At 45.3% G+C, this 11,386-nt stretch overlaps 1 protein-coding gene and 1 long non-coding RNA gene across 4 annotated transcripts in view; one reads left to right on the top strand and one right to left on the bottom strand.

Moving 5' to 3' along the window:
• The window catches only part of COL13A1 (collagen type XIII alpha 1 chain), a 99,198-nt gene that overhangs the window by 10,196 nt on the left and 77,616 nt on the right, over positions 1–11,386 (bottom strand). For all 3 annotated transcript variants that reach the window (XM_080597313.1, XM_080597311.1, XM_080597312.1), the window contains 5 exons: positions 9,003–9,056; positions 8,666–8,719; positions 7,827–7,862; positions 4,157–4,243; positions 5–43 (listed from right to left, as the gene is read on the bottom strand). In XM_080597313.1, coding sequence (XP_080453439.1) covers positions 5–43; positions 4,157–4,243; positions 7,827–7,862; positions 8,666–8,719; positions 9,003–9,056 — 270 coding nt within the window. The remainder of the gene's footprint in view (positions 1–4; positions 44–4,156; positions 4,244–7,826; positions 7,863–8,665; positions 8,720–9,002; positions 9,057–11,386) is intronic.
• The window catches only part of LOC308197221, a 27,636-nt gene extending 16,250 nt beyond the window's left edge, over positions 1–11,386 (top strand). Inside the window, exon 3 of the long non-coding RNA XR_013952686.1 lies at positions 9,102–11,386. This is a non-coding gene — a long non-coding RNA (uncharacterized lncRNA). The remainder of the gene's footprint in view (positions 1–9,101) is intronic.

Raw genomic sequence — 11,386 nt, 5'->3', positions numbered from 1 at the left:
TTACCTTGTTCCAGCAGCCTTGAACCGGGAGGCCATCTTCTCCCTGCAAAAGGGATGGATGAAAGGGCAGTTTAGGACATGGCAAATAGCGCAGAGAATGCGGAAAGAAGGAATGGGTTAACTGTTACAGCTGCAACAAACAGTCCGAACCGGGGCTGGAGGAATAGTCTGACAGATATTCCTCACCCCTCTGCAGCGACCCGGACTTGGGGCTGAGTCTAGCTGGAAGCAAGGAGGCAGGTGGCAGGTCTGCGTCCCAGGCTTGACTCTGTAGCACCAAGGTCAAGCAAACCCCAGAGGCAGCACTAACCTCGGGTCCTGAGGAGGGTCTGGAAAAAAATTCCATCTCCTTTCTGCCCTGTTTATTAAAGGGTTTGCTTTATCACGTGAGAGGCTGCCCAGCTGTCCCCTCTTGCCTCTGAGAAGCTCCTGCTCCAGGGAAACCAGGAGGGCAAGCAGCTGGCAGCCCGTGCTGGCTGAGCATCTCACTGACTCCTTGAGTGTTTGTGTTTTCTCTTCCCCCCCCCATAACATCAGTGAGATTTCTGTGAAAATACCCCTGCAATTCTGCAGCCCTGAAGTCTTGGGCTATCCCGTCCCAGGATGAGCACGTGATTTATTTTTTATCATTGAAGGTTGGATACTTTAAGGACTTTGCTACCAAAAGACTGAGACTAGGCAGCTAGGAAATGCTTTTGTGAATTACTGCCATTAATTACATCTCAGTGCAGCTTTACTTAACGTGAGAAAAGAGGAAACGAATATCAATGGTAATGTGCTCTTGAGCAGGAGATACACAGCTGAAAATCCGGGCACAAGGAGCTGCATCTGTGACACTAGAAGTCAAATACTTCTGTGTGTATCAGGTTCTCAGGCTGGTGCTACTCCCAATGAGAACTGGAGGCAGTGAAATTGTACCAAGCGTGATGCGGGCACATTTCTTCAGTCAAATGACTCAGTTCTCACTTCCTCAAGTACCAGATGAGAAAGCTGTTGTGCGTTTCATCCCATTTGAGAAAGGGAGGAAAAAAAAAGCAAATGCACAGTAGCATATTCTGACAAAAACTATTCAACAGAGACACACTTTCAAGGGATTCGTGAACTGAGCACTGTCGTGATGCTGTAAGTTATTTCCTGTTTATGTACTAAAATGCAAATTGCTTTCTGAATGCATTTTCTGGACTGCAGTCTCCTTGTGGTTCTTTCTCCCCACTTCCCCCCTCTCCTCCCACTATGTGGAAATCCTGAATCACAGATTAATTAACTACCAGTTAAACTGTGGCCTTCCCATTGGTACACTGGTGGTGGCAGGAGTGACTGGTGTAGTGCATCGCAGGAGGAGATGGAAGGTTAGGTGCATGGAGGAACGGGAAGCCAGAGTTACAGCGTAAGGATCAGAGGAAGACCAGGGGCACGAGGAAGTGTTTGTTGCAGATAACGGAAATGGGACATGCTTGTTAGCACCGAGTATCTCCATCCACATATCAGATGTGTGAAGCATTAGTTCACGGCCTCCAGAAGTTATGCACATGGATGCGTCAGCAGGATGCTAAGCTTTTAACCTAGTTGGATCAAAAACCATGCTTATTCAAGTTCCCAAGCTAGCTTGCATGCCAGTATGCTATATATACATATAAATAAAAATAATGGCATCTGCATTTCACCAGATTTTCTGGCAAGTTCCCCTTAACAAAAATAGGTATGAAGAGGTGCGCATTCTAATATGGCCATGCAGGGTAAATTCTAACAGAGCAGAGACAAAAAAAGAAAGGCAGTCTGTCAGGGCACAGGCAGAATCCTTGGCACCTGTGAAATCAGGTGCTTTATTCAGCCAAACTTACTCCATAGAAACCTCGCTGTTATTAGTAGGAGGTGAAACACATGGCTCTTTTTCCTTTGGAGACTGTTCTGGGCAGGCATGATTTCACTTTTGGGACTGGCAGAAGAGTTGCTTTGTGCTACCCGAATTTACAGAGCAGCAACTAAGAATGTGCAAGCAGTCACTGCTTATGGTCACTGCCCCACAGAGAAAATGGCAGCACATGAAGCAGGGAGTGCTGGAAGGCACGCCAACACTAGCTCTTCACAAAGGCCAAATAACGAAGGCTTTTCTAATGGCAACCCCAGGGCTGGTTTCCTCAGGAAACTAAAAACCCCTTCTAGATAGAGTATGGCTTTATCTAGATACATTTTTCTTTGGGAGACATTTTTCCAGCCAGTTGAACGAACTGATCTCACATCCCTTGTAAATGGCATCAAACAGCTTTAAGAGAGCCTGAGGTATGGAATAACGGCCCTGAAGCAGGCCTTGGCATGGTGAATGGGGGCTGAAAGGGCAGAGGGATACTACAGGATGGCTGAGACAGCTGTAAGGATAAAACCCTCACCTGGATGCTGCACAGCCACAGACCATCTCTGAGTAAACCCATAGACTGGTGATGTTTAATGGGATACTTAGAAATCAGGTGAGGTTAAATGTTCCCAACTGCCTTAGTGCTACAATCACTGGGTTAGATGCAGCACTAATACAATAAGCATTCTGTAATAGATGAATGATTATCAGGATTATCAGGAAATAGGCAATTCCACGTTTCTTGGATGCTGTTGGTACCATTCTGATTTTGGGGAGAGTCACAAATAGGAATTGTCTGGTAGGAATTGAGGGAGATAAGTGCCTAAATAACATGTTTCACATGGGCTTGCTAACAGCTAACTATATTTTTACGGTCAGTGGACAGAGTGACTGAGGCAATACAGAGCAGTGCCAGGCTGTGCTAACCACACAGAAATGCTTGAAAGTGGATTTACGGAGGGAGGTAAGCATTGCAGCTCCTTGGCTAGAAAGCCAAGCTAGTGCAGCTGCAGTCTCCACACGAGTCTAATAAAAGTTCTCAAAATGAAGGCAAAGCAAGAACTGAAGCAGTTTTAAAATTCTCATTCCTGCTACATTTTCCTCATGCTGGCAGCAGCTGTGAAGCATAGCACAAAGGCAAAAGGACTGATCCTGACAATAGCAGCGTGAGGAAGGCAGGGCAGGAAAGGTGAGGAAGGAGCTGCCACGTGTGTCTCTAGGGCATGCAACTACTTAGAGGTATCGGAAAAGAACAACCAAGGCAAAAAAGCAAACAGTCATGCAGGAAAGGGAAGGTACGCCATACCAATGGGCACGGGGCATCCAGCCCGTCCAGCCCAGGTAACCCCGGCTCACCCTTCTCGCCTTTAAAACCTCGGAGACCCTGTTTATGAGATCAACCACTGTCGTTATTTCAGATAATGCCAGGCACCTCCGTGGCACAGGAGGAGAGGCTCAGTCCTGCGCTGGGACTGTCGCAGGGCACTCTGCTGCACACCCAGAGTACAGAGGGCACATGTTCCCGGTTGTACCTATCTGTGTAATCAGTAGGAGCAGTTGCCTGCTCTTCTGTAATCTACGAGTCAGGGCACACTTCTCCAACTGAGCTCAGTCTGAGAGGATGGAAGTGATGTTTCATCTGTTTTGAAGTCATCCATTTTTCCTATTTCCCAGCAGCTGAGTTTCTAGATACACGATGCATAAGTATTCCTGGGATTTACGGCAATACTACTGATTTCTGGCAGCATAGCCGCTGCAGTGTATGAGTTTAGATGAAATGTGTAGATATTCATACATTTATTCATCCAGATTGATAGATGGCACATTCTGACAGAAACATGTCCCATTCAAAACAATTGAGACGTGCTTCCCCTCTGGGCAATGCAGCTCGAGTTCCCTGTGTCACTCTCAGGCAATCACGTCGGCCGGCCGTTATTCCAGGGCAACAAAAAGAGTTTTGCTATCACACAGACATGATGACACTGAACGTTTCCAGAGAAGAGCCCTCGCAGGCAGTAAAGGAGGCACCGGGCTCTGTCTGCACAGGAGAAAGCCCTGGGCTCCCAGCACGTGGCACGTAGCCACGTACCCTAAGCCTGTGTGAGCTCCGGAGGAGGAAGGAACATAACCATGGCCACTCAGCAGCTCAAAGGATCGGTTGTTCCCCACTGAAGGCTGCAGTAGGAACCAGAGCGGCCTTATCTGAGTGTTATACTTTTGCAAGACCATTATTTCTGTTATGATTTCCTTCTTCCTTCCCCACCACAAATCTTAAAACAGTACATTTGATAAAACAGAACATACCAACGGACAGGGTGCATCTAATCCAGGCGCTCCTTGGTCTCCCTTATCCCCTTTAGACCCTCTAGAGCCTTTCTTGCCCCTCTCCCCCTGTAAATAACAGTTTAGTCCAAAAAAAAAAAAAAAAGAATACACAAAAGCTTTAGGATCATCCATTTCAAACAAATGTCAGCAATAGTTTAAAAATGATAAACATTTAGGAAACATTTTAAAAGAAGTGAAACCTCCCTTTGAGACGTTAAGTGAAAGACAACGTATGGCACCCCTAACCTTTCCTGGGCTGTATAAACACGCTGGCTGTGCCTAAACCCCACACCGAGACTACTCGGGCTGTGCATCAAAGGAAGCACAAGGGCCACTGAACTTTACGGCAGGCCTATGGGGCCAGCGGAGGCCTCCTCTAGCACCATCATCAGGAGACTGCTTCTCCAGGCTTCCTGGACATTCAGAGGGGGGCACCTCGAGCCAGAGGAGGGGAGAGCACTGCTCTGGGCAGTGCCACCCACCCTCAGTCCCAGGGGGCTGGGGGTTCCCTCCCCTCCCACAGGAGCTCCAGGGTGCCAGGCAGAGGGCTCCAGGGGCACCAGTGCCTCAGGGACAGGACCTGCAGCAGACCCCAAGCAGGATCTCCTGCTGCAGTTACTGGGCGCTGCTGGCCCAGACTCCCCGTGGACTTGTTCTTACTACTCTGAATTCTCATTCAGAATGAAATTCTCATCCACGGGAACGTTTTAGAAGAAAAAGTAACCAAAAGAGGAGGCCTGCTCCTTTGTGAGGGGGCAGCACTGGGTCAATGAAAGGCAGCCACAGGAGGGCCCAAGGGAAGGCACAGATGCCCTGGGACAATATCCTATGAGAGCAGGGCAGCCAAGGCCGGGTGTAACAGGGGGATTTGCCAGACAAAATTCTCAAAGCTGCTGAGCATAAAACAGGGAAAGGGGCAGCTGCACAGGGAAATGAATTTAGGGTCCTTGTGGGAAAGGTTAAAGGAATTAGGGGATAACATCAGACAGCGCAGGCTGCTGTTTCTTCTTTAAAATGTGTTAAACCCAAAGCTGGCAAGAGAAATGGATGGGAGAGGAGAAGCAATGAGGCAAAATCACCCAGAACCAAGCACTGGAACAGAGAGGATAATCCAGGAAAATGCAGCGTGGGTTGCTCTGGAGGAAGGAGGAAGGAACCAGGAAGAAAGGCGGAAGAGGAGGAAGGGATAAAGGGGACAAAGGTGGACCTGTAGGAGCGAGGAAGACACACATACACACATGAGAAAAAACACAGGCATTAGAACAACAGCAAAGATATCAACTTGGCAGCAAAAGATCAGGGTTTGCACTTTTTCATCTGGGTGTCCCAAAAGGCTGTATCTGTTCCCATTGGTACCTAGTGGCACCATACGTCTCTGCCTGTCCCCAGGCACAGCTACGCTGCGCTCCACACTGAACAGCAGGCAGCAGGAGGGCTTCTGACACTGAAAAACCACTACTCGGCCTAAAGGAGCTGGGAGGGTTCACTGAGGATTTTGGCAAACTGTTTGGAAGCTTAACAAAACTGATCCTCAATTTTTAATGTACTCAATACTGAGAATCTTCCTATTAAAGTGACAAGCATACTGCAGCTGTCTGGAAGAAAAAAACAAAAACAAACAAACAAAAGGGAAGCATGTCAAATGAACCCATCTCCCACTTGCAAAGAGGCAGGTGTTGTACCCCAGGTCCCAGTCCCTGCGGAGCAGGTCAGGAGCAAGGCATTGCTTTCTCTTTTTAACTTCACACCTTTCTTCTTGTTCATTTTGAAGTTTCCTGGCTGAACTGCCATAGTTTTGCCATAAACTAACTTGGGAGAAATGGTCTCTCACTTCTCTCACAGAAGAAGCTACATTCCACTAAGGGAGACCTAGTGCTCAGCTAGGGATACGGGGCAGCAGAGCAAATCCTTGGGAACGAGCAGTGTCCAGTTCTGCTAAATAGTATTTTTAATATGTCTGTGACCTCAAAAAGATGGAGGCATTCAGACAATACAGCTTTATTCGAAGGGGACTTAACAAAACTGTATTGTTTAACTACTTTAAGTAGTGGTGACCTCATCACCATTTTTGGAGCAGAGCAGGAGCAAGGAGAAGTCGTGGTACAAATATATGGTGGGAAAAGAGGTATTTTCTAGGATCCCACCCAAAAAGACATTGCACTTGCCCATTTACAGTCTCAACTTTCACATGTTTTCATTTCAAATGTTGGTTGCAGTGAGGCAAAACATGCTTCAAGGGGCCAGCGAATCTTCCCACTCATGCTGCTTTCCAACCCATCCTCTACAAGGAGGTGTTCCCAGTTTTCATTTGCTTTTATGAGAGCTTAGGGAAATCTGATTGACATACTACAACCAGTGAAGGACCCTTCTTTTAAATAATACACCCAGTTTAAAAGCCAACTGAAGTAGCATAGGAATTCTGTTATTTTCTGCTTAGAAGCCACACAAACAAAACACAACACATCTCACTAAGGAGGAAGTTAAGAAGCAAAGCCAGAAATGGAATGATTAAAAAAGGGGAGGACTTTGGAACTCCCAGGAAATTTGGACCTTTCTCCCCTAGTTTAAGATGCAAATTGGCTTCTGCATTCCAAAACTGCTCGTTCTGTGCAGAGTAAGGTCAGAAATACATTGCAGATAAGAACAGAGAACACTCACTATTTATGAAAAGCAAAATCATATAATGAAATCACTGCATGGGCACATGCACTATAAATCTTTACATATTCAGATAAATTTAGGTGATACCAGAGTCTTATCAAGAGAATGTATATGTGTATGTGTGAGCACATGCGTAAGACATACACATTTACTTTATTAAGCTGTTTGACGTATTTATAGAACTGTAGTCTTAAAACCACAACCCAGAAGTCATTTATATTTCTAACTATAAATTATATTCAACTGTTGGTCTTAATTGTTTTTAATCAAAAAGATTCAGAGACTTAACAAGCAAGAAGTTCCTTTTGTTGTTGAAAATCCAATGATTTGAATGCCAATGAAAGGCAAGGAGTGTTCAATGCACACTTTTTAGTAATATTTATCTTTTTATAACAGAGGTGGTGAGACAGAAGAGCAGCCATTCACATTATGGGTTTTGATCCAGCTCTTTATCACATCCGGTCAGGACAAAGCCTGAGGAGGCTTCATATTTGACTCTTTAAAGTATGCAAATTTAATTTATCTTCTCCAAATTTCCATCTTCCAAATTCTCTGGAGAACCCTTTGCTAGAGGTCAACTTTTTTCACACTTCAGGGGGAATTTAAAAGTAATGTGATAAGATCTGCTGACTATATCTCAGTTAATTCTCATGGGAATCCCTAGACACACTACAAAACAGATAAGCAGGATTTTCTAAAGCATGCCATGTTGGCCTAACTCTACCACACATGAAGCCATACTTCAGTGAGAACAGAGCTATGACAACAAAGAACACATTAGAAAATCCCTCCTGTATCTTTCAGAGGGCCATGCTGTGATGTCCTAGATGAAGAGACGAACTACAGGTATCACCTTCAAAAATACAGGTTTGTAAAGTCATTCATACAAAGGTCTAGCAAACAGAATCACATGCTAGCCATCTTTAAGTGGCTCAGGCACTGACCACTCCACCACTGTGCAAAGACCAAGACTTGCTTGGTAACTTACCCGGATTCCTTTGTCACCAGGCAGACCTTGTAAACCCTGAAACACATCAACACAAAAACAGAAATATTTTACAAACAGATAGGTCCCATTGTAGACTTCCTTAAAAGGAACGGGTGCCCAAGAGTTCCTTTCCATCACTATCAATTACTGTGTGGTAAAAATTAACATTTCCTGTAGACAACCTCCTCCTCACCTCCAAAAGACCATCCAGGCTAACACACCACTGCTTCTACTCTAAGGATTCTTCACACAGAAACTAGACTAGCTGAAAGAACTCCGTTTCTGAAGAGGAGTACAAAAGTACACAACAGCAAGCTTCATTTTTTCTTTTTTTTTTCCTCCTTTTATTTATTTATTTAATTTTTATTTTTTTAAACAATGAAGCAGTTCCCTGATTACCTAAAACCAAAGTTCCAGCACTGGCTCCATTTTGCAAAAGTAATTCCAAACAATGGAACTAACCTCACTCAAGGCAACTTTTGTCACTGTGATGAAAATGCATACACCCACCTGTGGAAAGGTACACCACGCTCAAAAGCATTATTTTGGAGTAAGATACAAATCCTGCGAGTCCCACGCAGCTTCTTTTGGTACTTTGAGGGCCACAGAGAATTTAGAGTTCCCTTCAGCTTCATCTATCTCATTCTGAATAACTGCTCTGAAACTACCCAGCTCTTCCTGTTGCTCCCATGGGGTATTTTAAGCTCATAATTTTGATTCTTTAACACGTAACCTAGCTGAAATTGGAAATGTTACGTTACAGCAGCACCTTAAACTATCAGCCACAGCAAGGAAATAGAGGCTTGTAGATAACACATTCCTAGTGCTCTCACACTTACAGGAAGTCCTGCTGGTCCCATTGGTCCTACAACACCAGGATCTCCTTTACTGCCCTGAAATAGAGACAAAATAGAAATTGTTACGCTCCTATTTGGTATGAACAGGCAGCACAACAATGACTACAGAAACACTTTAGAAGAAATGGAAAGGTTATGATTTAAAATACCTAAAACCCCAAGAATAAAATGCTTAGAATTCAGAGACCAAGTTGAGGGTCCTATATGCACAAAGAGAGAAGTTTCAGATGCTAGAAAGACCTAGAGCTTCTCAATTTTAAGGAACTGTTGTATCTTCAGAGAAGTTACAGAGTATTGGTCAGTTTTGAACCAAACTCACCCTTTCTCCTTTTGGTCCTGCTGGTCCCGAAACCCCCATTGGTCCTGGAGTACCCTGTAGTTGGAGGAAAGAAAATATATCAGGCCTTTTTTATTCCAGGGCTTCGTTAAAGCCAGGAGACACAGATGCTCCTTTAGGAAGAAGCACAGCTGGGAAGGACACTCCAGTGGCTGAAGGCATCTAGCGCCACTACAGCTTTCAGCAATGGTGCCGATGGGTTTGAAGAAGTTGTTACATGCAGTTTGACAAACACGGGAACTGCTGCACTAGGTCACACCAGCACCATCTTACAGAGCCTTGTTTTCTGATTTTGAAGCTATGCCTTCACAATCGTTACAGGGGGCATTTCTACTAGTACCACGAGGGAATGTTTTTCTCTCCAGTTTGTGTCACAGACAATGCTGAAAGCTGTAGCAGAATAAAGGCCATTTAGATATACAGTAAGCAACTTTTGTGTGTGTGTGAGTGTGTGTTGTTTCCTTCCCCCCAACCTCCCAGTGTCAGCTGAGGTAGACAAAACTAAAAGCTTGCATTGGTGGTAGGCAGCCAGTCATGCAAGCTGAAAGACACCATGCTGCAAAGAGGAATGCAGACGCATACCAGGAGGGGTAGTGGTATCATTCATTCCCAAGCCTTCTGCTCCCTTTTTGCTATTTCTGCTACTCCATCGGGCTCTTGATCACACTTACAGGAAAAAACCACGTTTTTTGCTCCCCTTTTGACACAGGGGCCATCTCCCACTAGTATACCAAACCTATTTGCTGGTAGTGCTGAGGCTTGTTCAGGCTTTGGGAAATGAACCCAGTCCAAGCTGATCTTTAAAAGGGGCAATAGAGCAGGCAGCCAACAGTCCTCCTCACTAACAAAACACTCACATGGAGGTGATGCTGGATCCAGGCACGTACAGCCTCCTGGGTTTTGGAGCATTCCCTGCTGAAGGGTCTGCTACAACTCTCCCAGACCAGATAAAGCACAGCCTTCACGTTTGCAGTGAGCACTGCCCCTAGCTACACTGCACAGTTAGGCATTTATTTACCCAGCCCTACTGCATACGCTTCTAAGGTTGGCAAGAATCACAATGCATAGTCACAAAAGTAACCCCTCCAAGTTGAGTACAACTCATGGATCAGAAGAGCTTTTCAGACAAGCCAAGATCTGCAGCATGTAAGTAGAGATACAGTTCGTGCAGCACAGTTTCAAAGCAGTGAAAAAGAGTGGCTCTCCTTGGATTCACGCACAGGAGTCTACATCACAAAGATCTTAATTGCCTGCATATTTGCGTCATTTTAAGATAATTTAGTGCCATGAAATATACTGAGAGCTAACCTGCACATTTACAAAAATCAAGCTACAATTTTCCAGAACAGGAGAGCAGATAAGCTGTAACTCAGAACCTGTCCTGAAGTTCCAGAGCAGTGGATTATCCCCAGTTACACTGAGGAGAAATCACTTTTTAAATAGCCAATTGGAGCATACATGGGGTGATGCATGATTTCCCAAGTGGGATAAAAAAGTATTTGGCCCATTATTTAACAGCTTTTACCCTTGGAATGGCAGCATGCTTTGCAGCACCAGGTTAGTGGTACTTGTCTCATTCCAAGTTTGACAGGCTGAGAAGCTAAGCCACAAGGAGTTTATTTCCTTCACATCTCACAATGAGTTAGCAACAAGAGGTGGGGATCTTGCTTCTTCCTGTTCATCTATGAGAAGCCATTGCCTCACAGATGTACTCAGCAGATTGGAAACCCCCCAAGGTATCTCAGACAGAGGGAAAGCATGCACAGAGCTGATGAAGTTGCATGGCATTGTGCTGCTGGCAAGCTAATGACTAGTCCTCCTCGCAGAACGCCTTTTAGCAGAGACATGCTTCCCAGGCAAAGGAGAGAGACCTGTGAGCATAACCCACAGTAATACAGCCCTAAGCACCTAGTGTGAAAACAAGGCACGGCAGAAAGCTTTTGCTCACAAGATAAAGCAGACAGGAGTTATTATGCCAAAGACACAACTGAAGAGCTGCTGTTGTGAAAAGGCTGCAAGCAAGGTTACCACGGAGAGCAACAGAGTGGAGGGATGGAGACCCCTCACAACAAAGCAGACAAGAACCGAGCATCGTGGAACCATGTGGGAGTTTCATTCATCTTGTTATTGAGTTAAAGTGGAAGAAGTAGGCTGTGATCCCAGGATCCAGACAGACTCATAGTATCAAGAAACAAGCATGTGTCTTAATCGCCTCCCAGGCTTTAACACGCAACACACACACACCCCGCACCCCCAGAACCTGCTTTGGAGAAAATAAGGTTATTCTTGGCATAAACAACACTGGTGGGAAAGACGAGACAAGTCACGATACTGGGGGGAGGAACGTAGGGCAAAGGAGAAATGGA

The sequence above is a fragment of the Anser brachyrhynchus genome, assembly GCF_964034855.1.
Source record: "Anser brachyrhynchus genome assembly, chromosome: 6".
NCBI classification, from domain to species: domain Eukaryota; kingdom Metazoa; phylum Chordata; class Aves; order Anseriformes; family Anatidae; genus Anser; species Anser brachyrhynchus.
This window is presented reverse-complemented; position numbering and strand designations above follow the sequence as displayed.